We start from the raw sequence: 27,830 nt of genomic DNA on the forward strand, positions 1-27,830 counted from the left end.
ACACCACCTCTATGCATGATGCCGTAGTAAGGACGGGGATCAGCTGTGGTCTGCATGTGATTTGTCCCCTAAGGGTTTGCATGCTGGAAGCTTGAACCTCAGCGTGGTGCTGTTGGGAGGTGGTCAGACTTCTAAGAACTGGAGCTTAACGCTCCCGGGTAGTTCCTACAAGTATGGATTGTTAGAAGGACAAGACTGGCCCGCCCCATTCTGCCTTCCTGTCTCACACAGGCTCCTGCTGTGAGTCCCACAATAGGGGTGGACAAATGGAGCTGTCCCATCTACCTCTAAAAGTGTGAGCTAAGTAGATCCTGTCTTTGCACATTACCCTGCCTTGTTGGGCTGCTTCTGGGGAGTGAAGGGTTGAGACTCGGGACACAAGCTGTCAGCCTCCTACCTCTCTTTCCAGTCAGTCAAGTTCACCCAAAGTCCTGCTGCCCCTGAGAAATAAGGATGTAAGTCCCTGGAATGACTGGAAATAACCACACTGCAGTAAGGGCCTTGGAGTCTTTCAAAGACAGACAAGGCACCCCAGAAGGGAGCGGTCCAGAAATGTCCAGAAATGGAGCTGGAAAGGCACCAGAGGTCGGCGCAGGAGAGGATTGTGATGTGGACGCTGAGCTGGGCTTCCCAAGCCCATGCTCCTGGCCCATGTGTGTTCTGGAATGAATCATTTTTGAAGAAGAGGACAAACTTTTCCCACCTCCTGTGCTTGTGCTCGGGGAAGGGAGCTGGGAAGGGGCACGTGCGAGGTAGCACCGGGTGCCGGGTGCTGTGTATATGTGCTTGGCAGCTCCCAGGCAACCTCTCGTGGTCTCCTAATGGGGTGTCTTGGATCCTTTCTCCTTTCTTTTTTTGACAATTTTGAAGGAAACTGGGTACTTAAGAAGCCTATTGGACATTTAAATTAACTCCAGCCATCAGGCTCAGTGTAGCCACTGTAGCATTAGCATCCAATTATAAGAGCAGAGATGGAGTAATAACTCACATTCCGACCAGAATGTCAAATGCTTAAACAAATTAGAGAGACACACAGAGGCTGTGTGTGAGAGCTGTGGAACGGCTCTGAATGTAATCAGCGGAGCAGCAGGCACCCTGTGGAAACTGAACAGCAGAAGCCAGACTGGAACCCTAGCACTAGTGGAACACATCTTGCAAAATATCAGGCTGGACCAGGCAGGGGCTGGACCACAGGGAGCCAGGACTCGCAGGAGCTAGGCAGGGCATTTTGGCAGCAGGAGCACACCCACGCTGTCTCCAGCAAAGGCTCTGCTCAGCCTACTCAAGGACTTGGAGAGACCTAGGCCAGGGATCCCAAGTGGTCCCCTCTGCTCTGTGTCCATTGAGTTGTCAGCTTTCTCAGCTTTCGTGAAGCCATTCCTTAGGGTGCTTCTTGGCCCTGTCCATGGTGCTGGGCAGGCGGGAAGATGCATGTGATCATGATGATGGTATTCAGAGCGGCACAGAACCAACCAAATTGCACTGTGTTGGTAGAAGGAAGCTCACCTGGGTGGCAAAGAAAAAAGAAGGAATACTAATGTCAGGCCCCGAAAGGAATCCAGCAGGTAGGGCTGGGGAAGAGGCAGAAATGACTCGTGCTCGGAAAGGAGCCCAGAAAATGCCAGAGCAGAAGCTGAGTAAGAGCAGGGGAGCTTTCTTACATCAGGGGCCACTGGGGAGCTGGCATTTGTGGTGCAGCAAGTTAAGCAGCTGACTGCAGACTAACATTCCTGATGAGCAGCAGTTCTAGTCCTGGCTCCCCCACTTAAGCTCCAGCTCCCTGCTAATGTACCTGGGGATGTAGCAGAGGATGGTCCAAGTGTTTGGGCCCCTGCACTTCTGTGGGAGACCCAGATACAACCCCAACCTCCTGGCTTGAGCCTGGCCCAGCCCTAGCCATTGCAGCCATTTGAGAAATGAACCAGTAGATGGAAGATCTCTTTCTGTATCTCCTCTCTCTGTAACTCTGTTTTCCAAACCAATAAATATGCTTTTAAAAGCAGTGTCATTTGTTCTCACATGCACTGTTTGAATTCTGAGCCTCTCCATGTGTTTCATGGAAAGAGTGAAAGATAAGGGAAAGTTTTGGATAGGACAAGGCTCACATACTATTTTTTCAAATTGGGCAATGGATGGCTAGAGTTTGGGAATGGCAAACCAGTTACATAACCAAGCATGATAAAGACATTTGTCCCACAGCCTTCTGTCCAGAGTTTATATTGAAAAGAGTAGCAATGCCTATGTTTCCACTGAAGGATCCCTGTATATTACATAAACATGGATTTATTGGTCTACCGGCAGAAATCTGATCCACTTTGACCTGAGAGTTGAGCAGAGGACAGATGTTTGTGTGTCTTCTCTGCCCTGCTGAAGAATAAATAATTTAGAGTGAAGACTACCCAAAGATTTTATTCGCTTTTTTTATTGTGGTAAAATATAACCATTCCCAAGTGTTCGTGACATCAAGTACGTTCAGACTAGTGTATAGCCATCACCAGAAATCACTCATCTTGAATGAAACTCTATCCCCACTGCACAGCAGTCCCTCTGCCCTCCCGATCTCGGGGCCTTTCTGTGGGGCTGACTGCTGTGGTGCTCCCGAGGTAGAAAGTCACTGTAATTGTCCTTCAAGAGAAGTAAAAGAACGTGCTCCAGTGTATTTCAATGGCCTCCATGTCTCCAAAGAATATCTCACAATCTCCTTTTTAGGGCTGGATGCTATTCTATCATCAACACATTTTGTATTTTGTTTATCTGCTACTCTATGAAGGGATATTCAGGTTGTTTCTACCTTTTGTGGGCACCTCTGCCACAAATAAGCACAGGCATGCAGGTGTCTCTTGGAGACTCCACTTTCATTTCTCTTGACTATGTATGCACCATCAAACTGCTGGATAAATTCCATGCTTAGCCTTCTGAGGGATCACTACAGTCCCGAATAGATGTTCATACAACTCCAGGGTAGTGCACTCCTGGAACCATGCGCAGACCCCCTCCTAATCCCTGCACCCCAGGAACCTCCATTTCTGATCTTTGGGGGTCAACAGAGAGCTCCTGAGAAGTGGGGGGATCACGCAGCAGCGTGCACACACATCTGTTCTGCAGCCAGTGGCCTTGGGGTAGACCTCAGTCTGACTCCAGCTGTCACTGTGACTGCTTGAGTCACATCATTGTCTGACTTGTCTCCTCAGTGCAAGCCCCTCCCACATGCCACAACTTTCCTTTTTTACTTCTTCCTATGGTCTACATTCCCTCACTCAGTTAATTAGCATGCCTGGCACTGTAGCTCAACACTGTAATCAGCGTGGGGTGGTTTTAATTAATCGTGTGGCTCTGCATCTGGAGTGCTTTGTGTTCCAGGGTCAGAGAGCTGGGGAATGGGGAGGAGGAGAGGAAAGGCGGCTTTGTCAGGTGTGAGGGGTTGGGGGACAATCTAGATGCAAGCAGAGGGGGAGGCACAGAGACAAGGTGGCCCAGAAGCCATGTGGCCACCTGTGCAACACACTAGCAAGGTGTGGGTGGAGTGTATACACGCTGTAAAATCAGTCATCTCCATTTGTCTGAGGTCAATGCCTGGGCTGATTCTAGTCTTCAGAGGTGACTTACAGTGTCAGGGAAACATCTGATGCTTTCCAGAATGACCCCTGGAGTGAGGAGCGAGGCAAAGCGCTGACTGGTATCTCCTGGGACATGGACAGTTGTCTGCTGGGGGTACAGACTGCCGGATGGTCCACTGGGGAGGTTTCCCTAGTCCCCACCTTCCTTGCAGAAGCCCTGAAGAGGGGAGGAAGGAACCACCTATTTCTTAACTAACTTACCCTTCTGCTTGGCTTGTTGCTTTCAGTATCCATACTTCAAAAAGAAGGCAGAAAACCTAGATGAGGTGCAGGAGACACTAAGAGTAGTCTCCCTTCAGTTATGGAAGATACATTCCAAGACCCCCAATGCCTGAAACTTGGATTGTGCTAATTCCTATCTGTGTGATATTTTTTATTTACACATACCTACCTTTGACCAAGATTAATTGATACTTAAGGACAGTTGGAGGTTGACAACAGTAGCCAATGGTGGAATACAAACAGAGCAGTACATGGTGATAGTTTTCCTGTCACTTACTGATGTGCTTTGGGTCTGTAGTCAGGCAATGTCAGAGACTTGTACATAAGTACTGTGATGCTGTGACAGTGTTTTGCTAGACAAGACAGGGACTCTGTCACCAACAGGCAGGTCACATGTTTAGCGTGGATCCAGGGGCCAGTGTGAGACTTCACAGTGCTCCTGCAAACACCATGCAACTTAAAGTGTGCCGATTTTCTATTTCCGGAGCCCTCTTTTTTAGACCACGATGGCCAAGATGATTGAAGCTTGAGAGTGAACCGTCAGTACGACCTGTGGGGAAGGTTGAAAAAGTCGACTCATTTGCCTTTGAGGAGGCCACAGAGGTGCAGGAGGTCATCTTGGACAGTGTGTCTTATCATTGGTCACGTGATGCTATAAATGTCCGTGAAGACCCAACAAGAAGGGGCTGGTGTAGAGGACGTTTCTTTCTGGCTGTTAAAAAGAGTACAGGGGCTGGGGTTGGGGCTCAGCTGCTTTGTTTCTGATCCAACTCCCTGCTAATGAACTTTAGAAGGCAGCACAAATTGGCTCAAGTACTTGGGTACCTGCCACCCACGTGGGAGACCTGCATGGAGTTCTGGAATCCTTGCTTCAGCCTGACCTGGCTGTTGCAGCCATTTGGACAGTGAACCAAAAAATAGAAAATTTCTCTCTCTCTCTCTCTCTCTCTCTTTCTCTCTCTCTCTCTCTCTCTCTCCTTCTCTGTCCAAAATACACGAAAGTAAATCTTTTTTTTTTTTTTTAACAAAGAGCTGAGAATGTTTGAACTTCGGGGAGTTCAGGCCAAGTGAGCCCTACCCGTTGTGTTCTAGGTGAGTAAAGGGAGGCCCAAAGACGAGCTCAAGTTCACCCAGGTGGCTGGGGGCAAAGTTGTGGCTCTAACCTGGGTCTCATAGCCACTGTGGCTGTGTCCACCTAGATGTCAGGCCAAAAAAGAGAGTGCTATGGAAGGAGCCAGACAGGATCCCTGATCAGTGCAGGAAGCTGAGATAACTTGAGGTTCTCCAGCAATGGTTGGCTTAGGAGCAGATTTTGTAGATCAAAGCAAAAATGACATGACCAAGGTAATAAAGAGGCACAAAACCCAGGTTTGTTCGACACGCTCAAGGTCCATGAGCCCTCGAAAGACCGTTGGAGCAGTTTCTTGGGCTGTGGGGCGAGGGACAGGGACAAGGCAGTGACAAATGGGATGTGAATGAGACCCATGGCCATGGTGGTGCCAACACTTGGGAGGATCCTGCTCATGCGCAAAACTGCTCGACAACAAAGAAGCCATCTGTGTCTTGGGGGAATCCATAAATTGCTGGGTAGAGAGTGAGGACTTCTTATCTCCACTTTGAAAAGTGAGACTCAAACACAACAGTCTCTTTGTTAGTCAGCAGCAAAGTCAGAATTTGAAGCTGCCTATCTGGACTTCTTACTCTCCCTTCAACAAAACCACACCCCCCCACACACACACCCTCACGCACACAGATACACACACACATACCCTCACACAAACACACAGATCCACACCCTCATGCAGACACACACAAACACACACACACACACCAGAGAGGAAGGGCTTTACAATTCCAGGATGCCAGTGTCCTGGAACGAAAGGCCAGCTGGGAGCTATTTCTAGGGATCAGAGTGCAAATCTTTCTGAGTGTCGGCTTCCGCTGGCAGCTGGCTCTGACTTGGTGTGCACGCCCTAGGATCCCCAGACACGTCTCCTTCGTGGCAGGTTGCAGAATGCACCAAGGGGAAGTTAGCTATGTTGTCCCAGCAAAGTGCTTTTGATTGACCAAACCATGAGGCTGTGTTTCAGTCCATGCAAAAGACGGAGCTCCTGAAGGCAGCTGGAGCCCATGGGACCAGTGTTATGTGTTTATGTTGCCTGAGTATCACAGCCCTTGGACCCTCTGGTTATTTCCTCCTCCGGGCATCATGTATTGAAAGATTCTGTCTGCTAAGCCAACTGCATTTACTTAAGAAAGATTTATTTGTTTTTATTTGGAAAGTAGTTACTGAGAGAGAAAGAGCAAGAGATCTTCCATTTGCTGGTTCATTTCCCAAATGCCTGCAGTGGCCAGAGTTGAGCCAGGAGCCTGGAGCTTCTTCCAGGCCTCCCACGTGGATGCAGGAGTGCAAGCACTTGAATAATCCTCTGCTGTTTTTCCCAGGCCATTAGCAGGTAGTTGGATCAGAAGTAGAGCAGCTGGGACTAGAACTGGTGCCCATATGAGATGCTAGTGCTGTGGGCAGAGGCTTATCTTGCTAAGCTACAGCACTGGCCCAATGCATTTATTAAATAATAATATATCTCCTATTTTAAATATGGGCATACATCAATGAGTATGCATAAAAATATAAAGTGACAACAATCCAACTTCCAGTAGGCTTTGGAAATGTTGGCTGTTGTTTAAGGACCTCGTTACCAACCACCCACTCCTGGGATTCCCTGTCCTCTGGCTTCAGAATCATGGTTTATATACTCACATGACTCACTGTGGTAGCTGAGGGAGGAACAGCAGTGAGATGGAAAAGGCAGCAAGAGCAATTGCTGGACACCTGTGGGTCTGGTGGGTGATACGGAAGACAGATTGTCAAGTCGGTCAAGAAGACGTGGGGTAGCTGGGTTAACTGCCACCTGTCATTGCAGCATCCTCTATGGAGTGCCAGTCCAAGTAGGCTGCTTCAGTTCCAGTCCAGCTTCCTGCTAACATGTCTGGGAGGGCAGTGGAAGGTGAGCCAAGTGCTTAGCTCCCCGCACCTCCTCATGCAGAAGACACAATGGACTTCCCGGCTCCTGGTGTTGGTCAGCCATTGCAGCCGTTCAGGGAGGGAACCAGAGGAGGGAAATCCCTTTCTCTCTGTCTTTCCTTCTCTGTCGCTCTCACTGGCTTTCAAATGAATAGAATAATGGTAATACAAAAAATCATGAATACAGGCAGAGGTCCAAAGATGAATTTCAGGTTGTAGGACAGACAGGGGAAGAGGTGCAGAGTTTGCTGAGCTCAAGGGCAAAGCTGTGAGGACAGGAAGTGGAGACTAGAGAGGGGCTCGAAAGAACTCAAGGTGCAGCACACTCCTGCATGTACATGGGGAGCATGCGTATACATATATAGAAAGGGAATAAGAGAATTAAAGGGAAAGAGGTACTGTGAGGTTTGGAATTAATTATTCACTAATTCCAGAACAGAGTTTCAACGCTAATCGAGTAAGCACCAGTGCCAGTTTGCCTGTGTGTGAGTTACAAGTCACCCCTGCCAAGTGGACATAATTATAGAGAGGCAGACCCTGAGAAGCAGCGGGGCGCACACAGCCACCGCTCTTGCAGGCTCTTGCAAGCAGCAGACGGGCTCAGCCAGGCCAGCACGGGGCATCATTGTTTTTGCCTGGTATCTGATGGTGGAAAACTAAAAAAGGCGAACACATCAAATTTTCTTAACTCTAGCTATAAGATTGGGTGGGAAGCCCTGCACTGACATAAAAAGGTATTCCAAATGGAAAAGGGATTATTAAAAAAAACAAAGTGCTTGTAAGGAAGAAATTGGCCAAATGGAGAAGAAAGACCTGGGTTACAAGTAGAAAGTAAAGATCACGTTTGATCCACTGTGTTGTTATTGAGTACATACTATGCAGCGGGGATTGGAAAGTCGCTTAAAGAGACATCAAGGGAAAGCCACATGAAGAACAAAGGAATTCAGAAGATTTTTCAGGGCAGGCCGGAAATGGAAGCATCTGGACTAAGCAAAAATGTCATGTGGAATGTTTTACATTAACAAGTGGCTGCCGAAAGCTAATATAAAGATTCTGGGTTGGAGAGGAAGCGTCTAGCAGCAACTGCTCTTTGAAAACACCAGAGTGAGAAGCGTCCAGAGCCAGTTGGCCAATGGGGCAGGGAAAGAAGAGTGGGCAGACAGCAGCATGCAGTGTTGCCACCTTGTCAAAGGCCGGGGCAGACGCAGAAGGGCTCAGTCTTGGATGAAGGCTCCCTGGAAGAGGAGGACCCGTGCCGGCTGGGCGAGGGGCTGGAAGGAAGCCAGAAGTGGAGAAAGCCTGGGCATTGGCTTTGACTGCACTGAGGGGAAGCAAGCACCATGAATGGATATCCACAGGGGGACATTTTGGGATTTGGGTATTGGGAGAATATACACTTTGCAGTAAATACCTCTTGTGACTTTAACATGCACTCCATGAAGATTGTACCCCCACAGGCTCCCAAGAAAATCGTAGGCAGCTTTCCTTCCTGGCTGCTGGGGTGGTACCCCACCTCCAGGCCAGTCACTCAAGACCCTGGGCTCTGGGGTGTCACCCCACCTCCAGGCCAGTCACTCAAGACCCTGGGCTCTGGGTGTCACCCCACCTCCAGGCCAGTCACTCAAGACCCTGGGCTCTGGGGTTCACCCCACCTCCAGGCAAGTCACTCAAGGCCCTGGGCTCTGGGGTGGTACCCCACCTCCAGGCCAGTCACTCAAGACCCTGGGCTCTGGGGTGTCACCCCATCTCCAGGCCAGTCACTCAAGACCCTGGGCTCTGGGGTGCCCTACACTTTGATTCCTCCGTAATGTTTGGGGTAGGGGAACGACACACACATTGTGTTGATAGTATTTGCTCAGGTGGGCATTGAGTGTTTTGCCAAACTTGACCGTTTTCGTCCCTGACCTTCTGTTGTAGCTCACCAGAGTGCCCGTGGAGTCCTGTGGTCAGTACCAGAGCTGCAGCGAGTGCCTGGGCTCGGGCGATCCCCACTGTGGCTGGTGTGTGCTCCACAACACGTGAGTACAGTGGGCAGACAACGCTTGCCTCCCACTTCCTGTCACCTGTCACCACCCTCCTCTCCTTGCCTTTTCTCATCCTCCATCCTTGCATCCTTTGCAAATGGCACCTCCCTTCCTGGCTCTTGCTGTCTTCCTCGTAAAGTTCCCCATCACCACAAGAGATGTGTGGGTGTGGCAGGGCGGCGTCATGAGCACCCTGGAGAATTGTAGCCTGGGTGCTGGCGGAGGAGCAGCCCCTGGGCTTTCCTCAGTGACTGGCCAGGGACAAGGCATTGGGCTTTTCAAGGTTCATGTGGGACTGAGGTACAGCCCATCTTCTGGCTCATCATCCGGTCAACATTACCCTGCAATGTCTCCATGGACTGTTTTAGTTTGAGGATGTTTGTAGCACCTGAGGACCCTTGCTCTGTCATCATAGCCACTCTCAGCCCAGGTGTCAGAGCACATGGACCTAGACCACTAAGTTGGGACAGCTCAGCTCTGTGCCCAGCACCCCAACACACCTTCTCTTGTGCTATTATATTCTCTGGCAGATGGAACATTAGCAATAGTTTATAGGAAAGACAGATGCTGGCTTGGCAAATGAACTGAGAGGATAAACAGCTGGACCAGCCTTGTTGGGGGAAGCTAAAGGCCTTTGGGGTTCTAGGACCCCTGACTTCACTACCTGCAGAGCCACCAAGAGCTGGACCCCACTCAGGTAGAGTCTGGTACCCACATAGCTACCAACACCACAACTTGACACTGTGAGTTGGACACGCATTTAAACACAGGATGTGACCAATGGAGCATGTGTGAACCTTGTCCCCTCTCCCCCAGGGTGTCTCTGAAAGCTGAATGTGTCCCCCTTTAATGTTGATGAATTTGAAAGGCAGAGTTAGAGAGAGAGAGGCACAGAAAAATCATCTTCTGGCTCACTCCTCTGATAGCTGCAACGGCCAGGACTGAGCCAAGCTGCAAGTCAGGCGTTCCGTGCAGCCCTGCCTCACGTGTGGCAGGGACCCAAGCACTTGGGCCATCTTGTGCTGCTTTTCTCGGTGTGTTATCAGGGAGCTGGGTCAGAATTGGAGCAGACAAGACCAACTTTGCAGCCATAGAGGATGCTGGCACCGCAGGGTCCCCCACAGCACCAGCCCCGACACACCTTTTCTAGGAACAGGCATGGTTCCTTAGACCAAGGACACCAGCAGGAAGGATGAGTCCTTGAGTTCATTAAGGGAAGCTCTGAGGGCCTGTTCCCTCTCCTGTGAATTGGATGTGGCAATGCCCTCTTGCCCTTCTTGCTGAACCCATTCAGAATCAAGGGAGATGCTGAAGATGAGTGCCAGTGCCTGGTGGCTGTGGAGCCTGTGGAGTGGGCCACGGGGAGCCCTGAGCAGGCTGGGGGAAACAGATCAACGAGGCCCTGGTGCTGGTGCCTTAGCTGCAGTTCCAGCTGTGCACACATCTCTTCCTGTGTGTGCAACGGCCTCACACTACTGTGTTGCCCCATGTGGTGGGTGGTCCTGCTAGAGTGCCCTGGCCCTGCCTGCTTAGCCCAGCAATGTGTCCTGTTCTGAAGTTTGCACACCTTACCAGTGTGTGCATGTGTGTGCGTGCGCCACTGCACCAGGCCAGGCTGTGTCCCCAGGTCTCTCAGCCCTGTGTATTTCTCCCTCCGGGTTAGGCCGTGCACCAGGCTCAAGGACACAAACCTTGACTGTCTCTTTCTGAAGCTTCTTGGGAGCTGTAGGCTGTGGTCTGTGCAGCCCCTGGGCCGGGCCCACCCTGGCAAGACCCTGAGCTGAATAAAGGCCTCTGGCTTTTGCTACGGGATCCAGCCTGTCTAACGCTCAGGAAGCCCACAGGAAAGGGCAGCAGAAGCCATTTCCTTCACGTGTGTCAAGACAGTCTGCTTTCTCAGTCATTTCTGCAGATAATCCCCTTGGCTGTGGGGACAGATGGTGGTGACAGCCCAAGGGGTGAGGGGATGGGTGTGTGAGAAAGAAACAGACCAGTAGCAAGAGAGGCGGAGTGAGAACTAGAAGCCAAGCGGCAGGTGCGCACTTGTGATTGCAGAGTTTAAGGGTGGAGCGTCTGTAGCAGGTGTCACCAACGTCTGAATGGCTATTTGTACTACGGAGATCCAGGTGGGCTGCAGACAGAACAGGCATGAGAAATGCTTCTGTAATTTCAGTCCTCCTTCTTGCTGTCCTCGATTCGCATAAACTGCTCCCCGCGACCCTGGAGTGCGGAGGGTCATGTGCCCTCTGCCACAGCCCCTGACCCTGTCCTCTGGCTCACCTGCTTCTAAGTCCAGCTTCAGCACAGAAGGCGGTGTTTGGCACCGTGAGCCGTTGTTCCCAGGGCCTTCCCTTGCGCTGGCTTGGGTGAAGGTTAACGCATGCCCTTGGCCTCCCTTCCCTTGGCCCTCCTCGCAGGACTCCAGGCCCAGGCAGAGGCGACCCATCTAGGCCTCGGCAAGTAACGGGTGCCTTCCTGCAGAACCGACCACGTCGACTGGCTCTGATGCTGCCTTAGAAAGACATCAGCATCACTCCTTGGAGGCTCTTGTAGCCTGTGATGTCCCAGGGGAGAGATCAGATGAGCTTTTGCGAGGTCCCTCTTTCTGACCCCCGCCACCTAAACTCTTCCCAGGCTTTTCCTTTTTGGAAGACTAGCCCCTGGGTGGGTGGGTGTGGGCTCCTGCCCAGGATTCCCTTGCTTTCCTGTTTTCTACCAGGGTGGAGGGCAGGACGAGAGCTGACCCTTGCCCTCCCCACTCCCATATCTGGCGGAGTCTGTGTGCACACAGCCCAGCTCAGGCAGCTCGCGGATCCTTGGTGTTGAACAGTAGTCAGAGTTGGCCAGAAGCAACGTGTGTAACAGTGGGACATGTGTCTGGTCCTGGGAGACTCCTCTTGTTGCCTGCTGGATGACTCCGCTACCACGTGCCTTGACTCTGCTCTTCCTCCTCCTGCTCCTCCCCGCCCTCCACTCTGTCCTTGTCCCCACTCCCTCCTGCCTACCTCACCTCGGGGCAGGATTAAAGGGTTTCCAATAAGCACCGTGTATCAAAGGGAAGAGAGAGGAGGTCCCACCTCACTTTCTCTTTGGCAACCACTCCGTATAGCCTGAAGTCCCCTCTCCAGGCCCCTTTTACCCACCCGCAAGGTTTAATTGCTCATTGGAAGCTTGGCTGAAATGAAGGCAGGCAAAGAACTGACCTGGGCCTCATAGTGGAAAGGGCTTGTCGGTGCAGGCAGCAAGGCTTCACTAAAGGTGATCATGACGGGCAGGGCCACTTGCAGCTTCAGAAGCCCTTGGCCTTGCACCTGCCGGTTCCTGCTGGGTCCTCTGCTGCCTGCAGCAGGTGTGGGTGGGTCTGATACCAGAAGCGCTCAGGTGGACTCTGAGTCTTCAGAGAAGGTGTAGGGGTCATGAGATTAGCCCCTTGAGAAGGAGGGAAAATTATTATACGGGTAGAGGATTCCTTGTGTAAGACGCTGGAGACCAGAGATATTTTGGATTTTGCTTTGTTCCACTTGAATTAGGAATCATTTGCATGCTGATGAGGGATCTGGGGCTGGGACTTGAGTCTGAACAAAAACTTTGTTTCTGATGCACCATCGACATGCAACCTAGAGATCATCTTAATTCTTTTTTTTTTTTTTAAGATTTATTTATTTTTATTGGAAAGTCAGATATAAAGAGAGGAGGAGAGATAGAGAGGAATATCTTCCGTTCACTGATTCACTCCCCAAGTGACCTCAGTGGCCAGAACTGAGCCAATCTGAAGCCAGGAGCCTGGAGCTTCTCCCAGATCTCCCATGTGGGTGCAGGGTCCCAAGGCTTTGGGCCGTGCTCGACTACTTTCCCAGGCCACAGGTAGGGAGCTGGACAGGAAGCAGGGCTGCTGGGATTAGAACCAGCGCCCATATGGGATCCCGGCGAATACTAGGTGATAACTTTAGCCACTAGGCTACTGTGCTGGGCCCCATCTTAATTCTTTACGTTAATAATTTTGTGCATGAAACAAAGGCTGATGGTATGGAGTTTCCACTTGTGATGTCAGTTTGGAGACCAAGGAGTTTTAGAATTTGAGCTTCAGGTGTCTTCATTTGAAATCCTCAATTTGGACAAGCTCAGCCTCTTTGGGGGTTCAACCAAGTGTTGAACGGAAACGTGAGGTTTCCGCGAGACCTGGTGTCAGTCACTTGATCCTGGCATTCTAACTGTGCGCTCCTCATCCCTCATCCAAGAACTGCCTCGCATGCCCATTCCCCCAGAACGTCTGCCCGACCCATCTGATCCAGCTGCCTCCAAGCCAGGCAGCTCTGCCTCTGCGTGTTCCTGAAGAGCATCAGTGCCTCCTCGTGCCCAAGATGCCCCTGTGTTCTCCCCGCGTGGCACGCAGTCAGCCCTCTTGGGGAGGGCCCTCTAGTGCCTGTCCCGTCTTGGATGCTGCACACACAGATCCCCAAGATGGTGCACTTGAAGCAGAGGCCAGGGCCGGCGTGGAAGGTTAAGGATTGGGGGGCTTGCTGGAGGGCCTGCCGATTGGGGGGCTTGCTGGAGGGCCTGCCGATTGGGGGGCATGCTGGAGGGCCTGCCGATTGGGGGGCTTGCTGGAGGGCCTGCCGATTGGGGGGCATGCTGGAGGGCCTGCCGATTGGGGGGCTTGCTGGAGGGGCTGCCGATTGGGGGGCTTGCTGGAGGGGCTGCCGATTGGGGGGCTTGCTGGCGGGCCTGCCGATTGGGGGGCTTGCTGGCGGGCCTGCCGATTGGGGGGCATGCTGGAGGGCCTGCCGATTGGGGGGCATGCTGGAGGGCCTGCCGACACAGACTGGCCAGCAAGGCCCTCCACCCACAGGCTTGCCGATCGGCTTTGAAGAGCCCCCTCTCCAAACGAAACTGCCTGCCTAGCTTCCCTGGGGGTGCTTATTTCCATCACCACATTTAGGAAATAATTTTAAGAGAACTTAATCACCACCCACCTTTCCCTCATCCTCTCCCCGTTCCCCTCTCCACTCCTCTCCCTTCTAATTTTCCACTTGGCTGGGATTTCTCCAGCAGCACAGGTTCAGGCTTAGGGGAGGCCTGTGGTAGCTGCTTCATTAGAGAGCATAATCTCATTGAACCACTGGCTTGGATAATAGCCCCTGCTGGGGCACAGTTAGCACCTCTGGTCTGGGCCTGCCCGGCAGAGGAATGTGCAATGAGGCTGGGAGGGAAGAGGCGGGCAGGTGTGGACTCCGGCTCTAGGGACCTGCCCGTTCCCGCTGGCCCGCTGTAGCGGAGTGACCATTGCGGTGGTCGCCAAAACGAATGTCTGAAAATTCAGAGTCACGTGATGTGATGTGGGAATGGACGAAGTAGGAGCTCCCCTCCCAGGGCCGGGGTGTCCCAAGTGGAGTTGAGGGAAGGCTTCAGAAGCTTCCCACCGCCTCTTCGGCCGTTCCCCAGCCCAGCGTGGAGAATGAGCCCTGTGCACTTTCCACAGCTGTTGCTGGGAGTCCTGGAAACACAGCCCATTCCGCTTGGGGAGCCCTGTGCAATGTCAGGAGGCGCGTGCTCGGCCCCTGCTACTATCCTGTCCAAGTTAAGGTCAATTGTCTGCTCCTGGGCATCTGCGGCCTCCACCCCCCAGGCCCTGAAGGATGGTAGAAATGTCAAAACATCCTTGCCTCTGACCTTCAACTTGACTTTCCACCAGGACAGTGGGTCCTCCATCCCCTTTGACAGCTCAGCCTGCCCCTGCTCTCTGCCTGGCCCAGGCCTGCCCCTCCCTCATTCCGAGAGGTGTCACAACTGTCGCTTTCATCTGTGTGTGCCTTGTCCCCCGGGCTGGTCTGGGAACAGAGCTGTGCTTCGGGTGTCAGCTGCAGCTGGAAGGAGCTGCGTGAGCAATGCGGAGAACGGATGGACGGCAGCGCCAGCCAGCACTGCTTGAGGGTTTAATGGGAGCTCTGCTCCGTTCTAAGTGCTTGACATGCAGAATCTCGTATAGTCTTTGTTGCAGCCTGTTTTGTTCCCATTTCACAGATCAGATGACTGAGGCTCCAAGTGTTTACAGAATTTGCCCAAGAGGACAGATAGAGAGCTATAACTGTACACGACAGGTGGCTTCTCGGGGGAGATCTGAATTCAGGGCCAGGGCTGAGATGAGTTGCTGATCGATGGCTCTCAGGATCAGTGCCACAGGCAGCCCCTGCCCTCCGGAAGTCCTGAGCCGTGCAGGTGGAACCTGCCTGAGCTCTCCAGCGCGACAGCCATCCTTGGAGGAGCGCAGAGTCTTCCCTCTGAGCCCATTGGCAGCAGCAGCTGATGTTTGGTTCGGAAGCACTCCATTGCCTCCCTCCAACCCCAACTCCCTTCATCATTTAATCAAAGACATTTTCTGACCTGCCAATTGCTCTTGGAAATGGGAACTTCAAAGTTGGGGAGTCGGTGAATAATTCAGGCCCCTACCATCTCTCTGGGTCTGCCGTTAATGGGAGTAATAACACTGTTAATAGTGATGTCAGGGCTGACACTCTGGAAAGGTCCATAACATTAGCTTAATGGCTGAAGGTAATGGAGTCCTCGTGAAGGAGCTGGCCTGGTAAATTACCTCCCGAGACTCGGAGGCAGACACACTGGCTGCTGCCGGCCAGCCGGGGAGAGCCGGGGAGAGCCGGGGCTGGCCAGGCCCGGGTCTGACCTTTGCTTGCATGGAGTTTCCGGGCAGCATCCCAGAGAGCTCGTCAGCTTGTCTTTGTCCAGCAATTTGCAGAAATATCCAGTGGAAGGCAGTTAACTTGGAGAAAGGGATGGTGGGAGATGTTTAAATCACCATGAGGATATGAAAGGGGTATTGAGGTGGATGGGGAAAATGGATTTAGTCTGCAGCCACTGTGTGTGTGTGTGTGTGTGTGTGTGTGAGAGAGAGAGAGAGAGAGAGAGAGAGAGAGAGAGAGAGAGAGAGAGAGAGAGAGAGAGAGAGAAAGAAAGAGAGAGAGAGAGAGACCCGTCTGTCTCTTACTGGAAACTGTAGAAACTTCCAGAAGGTGGAGGACAGTGGCATGGAGCTGAGTTTATCTGTGTGTGAACACTGCCATTATCTGATTGGATATGTTACCCACATTTTCCTGCAGTCTCCTGACTTGTAAGTTGGGGATTGCCACACGATTGTGGGGAGACTTACACAACACATGAGGCAAGCCTTTATCACAGGACCTTAGCAAGCCCCCATGTGCTAGTCACCATCATGGTTGCAATTGCAGTGCTCACGTAGTCCTCGTAGCTCAGGGCTGCCTCCCATCCTGACTTGGTCCCTGGCGTCTTTCTCACTCCGGCCCCTGTCTTGGTCCCTGCCTGGGCCCTGTGCTATCTCTTAGATGACCGTTGGTATGTCTGTCCCTTGCAGGTGCTCTCGCAAGGAACGGTGTGAGCGGTCCAGGGAGCCCCGCAGGTTTGCCTCGGAAATGAAGCAATGTGTCCGGCTCACAGTCCATCCCAACAATATCTCTGTTTCTCAGTACAACGTGTTGGTAAGGGCCCCAGGCTAGAGTCCGGGGGTGCCGGGAAGAACTCACCTATCCACAAGATACCAGAGCTCAAGTGTCACAGGGAGAGCTGGGCCCAGCCTGGTCAGCAAGTGCAGGTCAAGACCAAAGCAAGGGGCTTAGAGAGCTATGCAGCAGGGATGCAGAAGGGGACATGCCCAGGAATTTGAAGGATAGACTGCCTTACAGTGAGTGACTGGGAAGCCAGAAAATGGCCCAGAGTGACGGAGGGTATGAGAAAGGAAGGAGGGCTACACTCGTGAGGGGGTGCAGGGGCAGATAAGGGCAAACTCATGGCTTCCCAGTCCCAGCACAGGCACTGGCTGTTGGCAGAGGCGCCTGAGCCACAGTCCCTCAGTGCTGCCAGGGTCGTCTCTCCTCATAGATCCCCTAAACACGTCCCTTTGCTGGGGCCAAATCCATCAGACTCTAATGGGGTTTGTCTTGGTCTTCATATCCCTTCACCTCCTCTAACCGTTTTCGTTGTGACCTGGGTCTCTTCCCTCTGCTCACCCTATGTCCTTCGTTACGCCACGTCTTCCCATTTCTCCCTCCTCTGTTTCTCTCACTCCTTCTCTCTCCCCTTCATTCTCCTTTCTTCCTTTCTCGTCTTCTCTCTCCTTCCCCCTCTCCATTTCTCCTTCTGTCTCTCCCTCCCTCTCTTTGTCTCTTCATCTCTTTCTCTGTCATCTCCCCATCTCTACCCCATCTCTCCCACTCTCTCCTTCTTTCTCTTCATCTCTCTCTTTTCCTGCCCTGCCACGCTCCCCCCATTTCTTCTTCCCGCTCTCTTTCCTCCTGCCTGACTGTTTGTAGCTGGTCCTGGAGACGTACAATGTCCCAGAGCTGTCAGCCGGGGTCAACTGCACCTTCGAGGACCTGTCAGAGATGGACGGTCTGGTGGTTGGCAACCAGATCCAGTGCTACTCTCCTGCGGCCAAAGAGGTACCCCGCATCATCACCGAGCATGGTGAGCAGCCCCAGGAGACAAACCCGGTGGCCTGCGTCCTGCCTCTGCAAAGCCATGAGAGCTCACAGCAGATGTGGGTGGAATGAGGAGGCCTACAGGCCCTGCCGGGTCAGAGGAAAGAGGGGAAGGAAGGCTTCCTCCATTGCCCTTGGAATGGTCGCAAGCTTCCCGTCTCAGCCCAGCTCAGCTTTGGAGAGTCCATCTCATCCTGGATGGGGCGCAGTTACAAGGAAGGGTGGTAGAGGCCAGGCCAACAATAGAACACTTGGTACGATTCTGCCCACCTGGGCTGGCCTGGGGGTGCAGCACAGAAAGCCAGGACTTCCTCTTACACTATGGGGTCCCTAACCCTGGACAATGGTCTTCCCACTCTGTGTCCTGATTCTGCCCCTGCCAAGCTGCCTCTTACTCATGGCCAGAGGTTCAGCCCTGTCAGGGGTGGGGGACAGGAGGACAAGCCTGGACCAGGCAGATTGATTCTGCATCGTCCCTCCCACCTGGGCTTGTCACATCGTTCCCCGCTGATTGATTAATGAGGCTCTCAGGGAAGGCAGGGAACAAGGCTGGCGGTGTGGGCCTGGGGTCAAAGCTGTGAATTAAACATGGGCTCCAGCTCCTCCCTGGCGCCAGCTGGGGTTCCCAGGCTCTCCTGTCCCTGGGGAGTCCGGAGCCCCTCGGGGAGGGGGTGTCAGAACAGGATCTCCCATTATAGACCTAGGGAGTGAGCAGGGTGTGAACACACATGCGAAGCCTTGCCCATGGCTTGTAATGCTGGGAGGCTGGCAAGGAGAGTGTGCATGTGCGTGCACATCGGAACACCTGTCAGAGTGTGTGTGCATGTGTGAGGAGGAGATGAACAACTGAGCAGGGGGAGGCAAGTGACTCAGCAGAGAAAAGGCTAGAACCGCCCCATGCAAATGCTGCTTGCAGGGACTGTCAAGGGCGGACAGTGCTGAGTTCAAGGGCTGCTGGAGTTGACAGTAGCCTTGAGGGGTGCGGCCTTGGCCTCCCTGACCTCCTGGCTCGGCCCTGCCTTGTAGGAGACCACCACGTGGTGCAGCTGCAGCTCAAGTCCAAGGAGACGGGCATGACCTTTGCCAGTACCAGCTTTGTTTTCTACAACTGCAGTGTCCACAACTCGTAAGTGTCCCGCCCCTCTGCAGGTGGGCAGATCCTGCCTCCCCGGGCCCAAGGAGTCACTGCCTGGAGCTCCGGAGGCAGACTTCTCTGGCGGTCAGAGTGGAAAGAGACTCGGAGGAGAAGAGTGAGGACCTGGTGGGGTGGAGCCCTCCTGGCCAAGCGGGCCATTTGGTGTCGTCAGTCTTTCTTCTGTGTGAGCCTACCTCGAGAACACAGCAGCCACACCATGGGCCAAGGAGTGGGGTCTGGGCAAGGAGAGGGGCCACAGTGTGTGTGAGCCAGGCAGGGGTGACGGGTTGTTGACAACTTGTTGGAGTGCTCGGCCCCTCTGCAGTCCCAGCTGAGACACGGGCCAGCCAGGGCCCCAAGGGGGTGGAGAGGTATAGGCTGCTGGCAGGGGAGGCAACCTCTGGCTCTTGCTTTGTGAGGCCTACGTACCTCCCCATGGCAGGCGTGGGTAGCAGAGGCGCCAGTTCTGGAGTTGGACCACTCTGTGTCCTGTGTCCTCTGTAAGCCTAGCGAGGGGGAGGAACACTGTCCACTCTAAGCCAGTGCAGGCTGCCACACCATGTAGGTGCTAGCCTCAGGCTGGCCAGCAGGGTGGCTGTGTGGGCCACATCTGGGCCACTGTTGGCACACTGCTCGTGTTTTCCACTGTGATTACGTGATTATTTATTCTATGAAATGATGGGGTTGCACCAGACTGTAGATGTATAAGCCATTATTTTTAAACCTTAGAAACCTTTCTTTAGCTGAAATTCAGGAGGGAAGTCCAATCTACACAACAGGAAGTGGGAACTACCTTAGTGGAGGGCCTGGAACCCCTCTTTCCAGGAACCCCCCCCCTCCACCATGCTCCCCAGGGTTCTACAGAGCAGTTTGCACACAATAGACTTCAGCCTCCAGGGGTCCTGCCTGCTCTAAGTCCCTGTTTTGTGGCTCCCCTTTATACAGCACTCAGTGTGACCACAGACATTTGAGGGTCCTGGGCTGGTGGAATCCGAGAGCAGCATCTGTGAGTCCAGAGCTTAGCCCTCTGGGGCCCTAAGAAAGGAGCCATCCGGTTCCCCCAAAGGTAGCATGAATGAGACTCTCCAACCCTGCGATTCTCCTCCAGTGGCTGTACCACTTGGAAGCCACATCACTCCTGCCTGTCTTGACCCTCTGCTCAGGCAAATGGCGCCCCATGTGGGCCTTACAGCCAGTCCACAAGCACACTGCAAGCATCTTCTCCAGGCAAAGATGCAGCCAAGGCAGAACTCCTCAGAGACAGAGGACTCAGGTGGGTGTAAAACCCAAAGTCCAGGTCCTGCCCACCTGAGGTCATGACCTGTGGCCTTGCTGGGAGATCCAGACAGTGAAAAACTGAGATGGAATCTTGGACACAAAACCAGGACTGGCCCAGAGACATCAGCAGCACTGAGTCATGGAAGACAGGCTCAGAGAGGAAACCTCCCCACACCGATGCCTGGGGAGAGGGCCAGCGCAGGAAGGGACTGTGGGTTCCAGATGTTGGAAGAGCCAAGTGGAGTACGGATCCCACTTGTGGTGACCACACCTAGTCCACAGTGTAGGGGTAGTGGTCTAGGACCGTGAAGGCCTACATCGGAATACCAGGGCACTGGAGTTTCTGGGAGAAGGGGCCTGGGTGTCAGCGCTCTTGTGAAGTGGCCTTTGTTGGGGGAGAGAGGGAGAAGGAAGCTGATTGCTGCGTGGGAGCCTAGAGTGCTGTGTCTCTCCACCGGTCAGGCCGTGCAGACCCCTGCTTGCCAAGATGCCTGGGCACTTGACTGGCAACCTGACTATGGCTTGCCCCAGCTCCCAGGTGTCTCCGGGCAAGCCTCTCTACTTTATTGTTTCTGTTTGCAAAGGAAGTTCCAGGCTGCAGACACAGAGAGAGGCCCGGGGAGGAACAGGTTTGGCCTCATAGAACAGCAGGCTGGGGCTGAAGGGAGGGATCTTTAGGTGCTGTGGACACTACACGCCTTAGTTGCAGGCTCGAGCTCAGCAGGCTCTGTGTCCCGCCAGGGCTCCAGCTCACTGTGCCCCGCCCGGACTCGAGCTCAGCAGGCCCTGTGTCCTGGCAGGTTCTGTGTCGTGGCAGGCCCTGTGTCCCACCTGGGCTCGAGCTCAGCAGACTCTGTGTCCCACCCGGGCTCAAGCTCAGCAGGCTCTGTGTTCTGTCCCTCCTCCCTGTACATGCAGCTGCCTGTCCTGCGTGGAGAGTCCTTACCGCTGCCACTGGTGCAAATACAGGCACGTGTGCACCCACGACCCCAAGACCTGCTCCTTCCAGGAAGGCCGAGTGAAGCTGCCTGAGGTAGGTCTCCAGAGTGGTGAGTGAGCTTGAGACACACAGGCAGGTGGGCCCTTGGAGGATTAACCCAAGTAAGACCCCCCACCACCACCCAGGACTACCCTGCAGTCCCCAACCCTGGCTCTTGGAGGAAGCACACCATGAAGACAGCAACCAAGCTGAGCTCTGCCCCTGGGCTGTAAGTTCTGGGCCTGCCCCAGGGGGTGTCTGCTAAGTCTCTCATCAGGAGGACCCTCTGCTCTGCCAGGGAGTTCCCTGGGAGAGGGGTATATCTTAGCAATCATTGCAAGCGCCCAGCAGGACTGTGGTCAAGAACTGGGACTGCCCCTCAGAACGCAGGTCATAGGGCAGAGTTGAGTCAACAAAGATCAAGGACCAAAGAGTCACATCTGCCCAAGCCTGGATGGGTTCCCAGCTGGTAGCCTCTGCTCCACCTGAGAGTGTGTGGGAGAGGCACGACTTCCCACTGCCATGCCAAGCCTGACCTTCTAAGGATGCTCACAGGTGTCTGATGGGCTGAAGTATCACAGAGCAAGCCAGAGAGGTATTCTGCACAGCCAAGACCTTGTCCTCTTCCCTCCTAACGTTTGTTCCTTTCCTCCAAAATTCTCAATGGCCACAGTTGACATCACCGGCTCTCTTAGAACCTAAGTCTGTAGACCAGGACCTCCAGGAGAACTGCATGGACAACTGTGGGGACAGTCCCCTGCTAGCCTTGGCCGTGTCTCCAGGAGCCTGTGTGGCCCTGGCTGGTGGGCTGGCGGCTCTGGGCAGGAGGCGTGCTGCGTGATATTGCTGGGCAGAGTAGTACACAGAGGGAAAACAAGGCAATGGCAGGTCTGCAGTGTTGCTTGGATGCTGTTGAATTGTCCAGCCGTGGCTCAGATCTGCTGCCAGCCTGGCCTGCCCTCTCTCAGCCCACCTAGGCTGAGGCAGGCTCCAGCACCATCCCCACCCCCACCAGTGTTGGCTGTGCTCCCAGAACCCCTCCCCCTGTCCACTCCCCCATATACTCAAAGACACATACACACAGGTGCCCTGACCATTTGGCAAGCCCCAGAACTGTGTCAGCAGAGGGCTGTCCAGGTGGAGCAAATGCAGGGACTGTCTCAGGGACAGCAGGAACATTGGAAAGACAGAGACCCCCTCACAGTATTGTCACCCCTGCTCACAGACTTGTACCCCACTAGGAAGCCTTGGCCAGCCCCTTCATGAGAAGAGAGAAGCTGTCTTGTATCTGAGGCTTAGAAGGAAGATGGACAGACACCTGTTCCAACAGCTACTGGGTGGGCTTCCTGACAGAGCACATGAGATCGCACTAGTTCCTGCCCTCAGAAAATCCTACCCCTCTTGGGTGCTGAGGGCTGAGCAGTTCACTCTAGAAGGAAAGGTTGTCACACGAAGCTCAAAGGTTTCGGAAGGAAGCATGAAGAGATTGTGCATCGTCCCCATGCAGCACCATCCTCTACACAAGTTTCACAAAGACAAATGGCTCCAAAGGCCATAGGAGAGGGTGGGCCGGGCAGCCAGCAGGCATACGTGGTACGAAGAGCTGGCGAAAGGTTGGATGGTGAATCAGAAGCAGGAGGGCTGTAGGGTCCACCCTGGCCAGGGGCAGCAGGGCCCCAGGCAGCATCCCTGTGCTGTTCATGTGTGTAGCCTGCCAGGCAGCATCCCTGTGCTGTTCATGTGTGTAGCCTGCCAGGCAGCATCCCTGTGCTGTTCATGTGTGTAGCCTGCCAGGCAGCATCCCTGTGCTGTTCATGTGTGTAGCCTGCCAGGCAGCATCCCTGTGCTGTTCATGTGTGTAGCCTGCCAGGCAGTATCCCTGTGCTGTTCATGTGTGTAGCCTGCCAGGCAGCATCCCTGTGCTGTTCATGTGTGTAGCCTGCCAGGCACCTCATGGGAGTGCAGTTGTTCAGACTCTCTGGCTTTCTAAGCAGAGGTTCTTTGTGTGGAGAGAGGCCCAGGAATAAAAGGAAAGCAAAGGCCCTTTATCCTTTAATTACCTTGAAGGAGGTTTTCAAGTCTCTCCTCTTGTCCCAGGTTTCTTTCTTGTAAATGTGTAAAAGGAGCCTGCATCTGCTCAGAAACAGGGAGAAAATGCTTGGGAGAGAAGAAAGCAAGATTCCATCGGTGTCCCCAGGGCGATGCCAGGACCCCGCCTCTGCCTGGCCCTAGCAAAGGCAGTGGGGAGACTCATAGCTCCTGGGGTCCCCAACAGGCCCGAGACCAGTAGAGGAACATGGAACAGGCCCCACCTGCCCCAGCCACCCTTCAGGTCTGTCAGTGAACACGAGCCCGGCAGGCTGCGCAGGGAAAGGCTCCGGAGGGACTTGGAGTTGTCTGTGTCTGCCCTGTCACGTGGTTGGGTATAATGACCGCTGGTCCGACTGTGCTGGGTGTCTGCTGATTCTGAGAGAAGGGTACTCTAAGGAGGCTGCGTGCAGGCTGTGCTCAGCCAGGTCAACACTAGGGCCCTGTTGAATGTGAACATGGAGGAAGAGCCAGAGGTGACCAGCTCGTGTTGGGCAGTGAAATGTTGCCTACCAGCCTCTTCCTGGGCCCCCATGACTGCTCCAACCACTTGAGGTCAAGCTGCTGCTTCTGTTAAGCGGTGTTTTCTCTGCTTTCCCCAGGGTGTATGTTCTTGTGTGTGTGTCTGGGAGGGAACAGTGAGACGCAACAGGAAGGAGCAGCCAAGTCAAGGACACAACTGGAAAGTGGCGTTGTGGAAGGGCTCAGAAGTCCTCCTGGGAAGAGACTGCTCATCCTCCGTCATTCTGAGCATTTCCATAGGCGAGACCCAATAACCAACAACAGAACTGTGGGCTGTAGTTAGAGGTCGTGACCTGGGACCATTGGCCTCCATGATGCCCGAAGCTCTGATGAGCCCAGCAGAAAGCAGCTGCGGAGCACCTGCACCGCAGCCCAAGGAGGGGCAGGCCAGGGCCTCGGGCTCCCGGCTTCACCTGACGGGGTAACCCTGGCTCAGACTCCTGGCCTGTGGTAACCCCTGACAAGCAGGTGGAGACCGGCCCCCAGCAGGTCTCCCCATAAGCCCCTGGGTTTTCATTTCCTCCTGCATCAAAGTGGGGGATGGTGCAGACAGGGTTCTTTTTGTTAGCCAAGGGCCGCCAGGTTTCATCTCCCCAGGGCACCGGGGACCCCCAGGAATGCTTTCATCTGCTTGTCTCATCCAGTTCAGCCCAGGCTTTGTGGACTGTCAGCAGGGATGTAGGGTTACCTCTTTCTTCCCCCTCCTGAACAAAGAGCATGTTCAGGTGAAGTTATTGGTCTGGAACAGAGAACTGGTGGATCATTGTTGCTATTATATTAATGGGGAGTATTATAACATTATTACAATGATTAGAAACAGAGTGCCCAATAACATATGCCGTGTATAGTAACTTTATTCCAGTTACAAGGAATGATTTTGTTTCAACTAATGATGCCATTGTGATAACAACCTTGGATCTTTGCATCAGCTGCCAGAGCGTGGACACTCAATAGAACAGGGACGGGAGAGAGGTGAGCTGGCTTTGGGCTGACCTGTGGTTCTGCTCCCAAGCCACTGGAATGGCCTTCTGCTGGGATGGCTGCTGACAGCCAGGCCCCACCCCTCTGCCGGTTGGAGGAGCCACTGCCCTGCCCACTCTTGGCATGGGCAGCCTGGACCACCCCAGCAGGCCTGTGTACTTAACAATGATGATTTGGGGAAAACAAATGGGAACTTCCATGGAAAAATAAATCCATCGGCAACAGTCTGCCCTTGGGGACTGATTGGCTGCTTCCCTTCTAAGGGGAAAAAGCAGAGAGCTGCCATTGACACTGTGCGCTGGGCACCAGGCCTCACGGGCTTTGCTAGCAAGGCTTGGCACACAGGGTTGCAGGCTTAGAAGGCACCCAGAAATGCCTCAGCTCTTGACTCTCCACTGAGGGCTCGCGCCAGAGAGCAGGGGCAAGAGCAGAGGTGAGCACAGGCTGTTGGGTTTGCAAGGAAGGGCACTGCCAACAGCATCATAACTACCCCAACTTGCCCCAGGAGACACCTGCCAGCAGGACTGGGATCCTGGCACTGGGTGTCTGAAGGGCCACGCAGGCTCCAGGACCGAAGATCCGTATGGCAGCGAAGGGTCCTGGGCTGCTGTGTGCCATGGCACTGAAATCAATCCCATGCTCCAAGACCAGGTGAGCCAAGGTCTAGACTCACCAGTTAGACTTGCGGGAGAGGGACATCCAGTCCTTCTGCCTCGCTAGTGATTCTGTTTCTTTTCCTGCAGAGGAGACAAAAGCCAGGCCCTTCACTCTCCTTTGCCAAAATGAAGCCCAGGCCCAGCTGGAGAGCTTGTGTCTAAACCATGCACGTGCCCTGGCCCAGGTATTCAATTACGAAGGCAGTGGCATTTTCCATCCATCTGGGCTACCCTTTCCCCTAAGGTTCTGGGTCTTTCCTTTCTGTATTATTACTTTCTCTCTCCATAAACCAGTCCATCGTAGATCACGCTAATGGCATTATAAACTCAGAGAACGGCAAGGAAATATATGGTGCGTGACATTTGTGTATTGGGCACCACGAGTCTGAGAAAGAGTGAAAACTTGGGGGACTGGTGTGGCTGGGGCTGCCTTGACTCCAACGGCGGGAGGCTGAAGTTATTGGGCAAGGGGAGGCATGGCCACCAGTCACTTGTTCCTGAGCTGCCCCCGGGCTCTGTTCTCTCATAGATTCTTCCTCTCCCTTACCCCCCCCCCCCGCCCCCGCCCCAGGCTTGCTGTAACAACTAGAAGAATTAGAGCTCACCTCCTATAAACACACTGGGGACTGTAAATCCACCTTCCCCAGGCTGTCTGGCCCCGGAGGCAGCATTCTTTATGTCCTTGTTCAATTATTTAAATCACCAATGAAACCTCTGTACAAAGCAGCCGGTGCTGAAGTGCCCGGACCTGTTAGCTGGGAAGGCATCTTTCTGGCTTTCAGATGCTGCCTCCGTGTTCCCTCTCCCTACCTCTAACAGTGCTGCCCTTCTTTTGTGCACATTTAAGTGGTGACCAGAATGTGAGAGGGGCAGCCACCCCCAGGTGCCAAGCATTCAGAGGCTTGCTGGAGTCCCAAGCCACTACTCCCCGCTGTAGCCCCCAGTCCCTTTGCACACCTGCACCCTGCAGCCAGTGGCAAAGGCAGCCTCCCTGGAAGGCTGGCTCTTACCGCATGTGCCGCCTCCAAACCATCTTGTGGCATGCAGGTGTTTTTCATGTGCTAAGAGCTGTGAAAGAACAATGAAAGTTTGGGAAAATCTCCTCTCTGAGCAGAGCAGCAGGTTTTGAGGACTTGTGGTCAGGGCTAAAGTTCATCTGTGATCCAATCACTGCAAGCAAGTTCCTGTGCTTTGGCCACTCGTCAGGCAGCTGGTGCCTGGATTCCTCCATGGGAAACGTGGAAGTGACCCTAGCTGCTAGGATCCGATTGTGCCAGGTGAGGGAGTGTGGCATTTGCCCCGACTGAATCCTCGGACACGGCGAACCCCGTGACCTGCAGCCTTCAACCGTCACATGCTGTCCCCCGGACCCAGGACTCTGCTGCCCACATGACCATTCTGTAGCAAATATTAAAAGGGCTTGCTCCCTGGGAGGTAGGTGCCACTTCCAGGAGGCCCACCTCCCCCACACCATGGCCTGTCCAGTGCTCATTAGCTTGCTTAATTATTCTGAATACTATACTTTGGGCTGGTTGAACAGGTATTTGGAGTTTCCATTTTAGACATGGGAAGACTAAAATTCAAGCAGATGAATCAAGTATAAAGACATGTTCCTGTCAAATGAAAAAAACTAACTGTTCTCATACAATGTAGGGATAAGTTCAATGGCATGGAATGGGGCCCTACTCTGCTGGGCCATCTTGGGCCAGGACCTTGCTCCTCCGGCTCCCTTCCTTTCTCCAAACTTCCTTTAGAGCCTACCCCTACGCCTTCCGTTTCCCCGTGGCCCGGCCTTTCCCCTCCTCTACTCTAATGGGAGGCACAGAAGAGACCATGCCCAAGGATGGCTCATGGCTGGATAAGATGGAGTCCCATCCAATCGATAGACGAGGAAGTGGAGGGTCAAAGGCAGGCTATGATGAGCTCGGGGCTCCCTGGCTCGTCAAGGACCTGGCACAGGCTCTGGCACTCCTCGTGCAAGCCCAGTGCCTCTCAGGCCCCCAGCGAGCTTCTGGGTTTGTGTTTGCTTCGGAACACAGACAGGGCAGCTCTGGGCAATCTGCTGTCCTTTCCGCCGTGGTTCTATTCGGCCTTCCTCTGCTGGACAGGCCAGTGGAAGAAGGCAGAGTGTGCCGAGTCTCCCATGAGCCCCTGGTGAGGTCAGGAGGGATGTGGGTACTGTGCTATAGGTAGCAGCTTACCAAGGAGCAAGCTGTCCTACGCATCCCGGTCAGCGGCGCCGAGGCAGGAATCTGAGGGCAGCAGAAGCCTCACTCCTGCCTATGCCCATTGGGTCAGGAATGCCAGCTCTCCCCCCGGGCAGAGCAGCCCCCTCTCTGCTCAGCCCCTTCCTCCCATGCCCTCCCCAGACAAAGCTTGTGGTCCTCAGGGTCCTCCTCTTCCCTCCCCAAAGGCTCCAGGTGCCCATGACTGATAGCTGGGAGCAGCTCGCTGTGTTTCTGCTCTGAGGGGCATTGCCTTGAGGTCAGCCTATCCCCAAAGTTCATCAGAAGTTTCTAGAGCATTTCAGAGTATTCCTAAGTGTCAGACTCAACCCACAAGTGGAAGGCTCTGCCGGCCTGGTCCGCTGTGGTCGAGAGCCAGAAATGGCAGCCAGGGCCTTGCCTCATTGAGGAATGTCTCACGCGGCCCATCTGTCCCCAGTCTTGGCCCCCTAGGACTTGGCAGGCCAACAGGGAGGGGTGCCTGCCAGCGGGGGCAGTCTAAGTAGGGCTGGGAGGTGTGGTGGGAGTGCCCGAGTTCCAGGAGTGCAGAATGAGGCCTAGAAGGAACCTG

At 53.8% G+C, this 27,830-nt stretch overlaps 1 protein-coding gene across 1 annotated transcript in view; it reads left to right on the forward strand.

The window, feature by feature from the left end:
* Nucleotides 1-27,830, forward strand: part of PLXNA4 (plexin A4) — a 302,382-nt gene that overhangs the window by 213,849 nt on the left and 60,703 nt on the right. The window contains exons 4-8 of the mRNA XM_004598181.2: nucleotides 8,782-8,882; nucleotides 16,273-16,396; nucleotides 17,228-17,381; nucleotides 18,422-18,521; nucleotides 20,727-20,841. Coding sequence (XP_004598238.2) covers nucleotides 8,782-8,882; nucleotides 16,273-16,396; nucleotides 17,228-17,381; nucleotides 18,422-18,521; nucleotides 20,727-20,841 — 594 coding nt within the window. The remainder of the gene's footprint in view (nucleotides 1-8,781; nucleotides 8,883-16,272; nucleotides 16,397-17,227; nucleotides 17,382-18,421; nucleotides 18,522-20,726; nucleotides 20,842-27,830) is intronic.

This window comes from Ochotona princeps, chromosome 25 (genome assembly GCF_030435755.1).
Source record: "Ochotona princeps isolate mOchPri1 chromosome 25, mOchPri1.hap1, whole genome shotgun sequence".
Lineage (NCBI taxonomy): Eukaryota > Metazoa > Chordata > Mammalia > Lagomorpha > Ochotonidae > Ochotona > Ochotona princeps.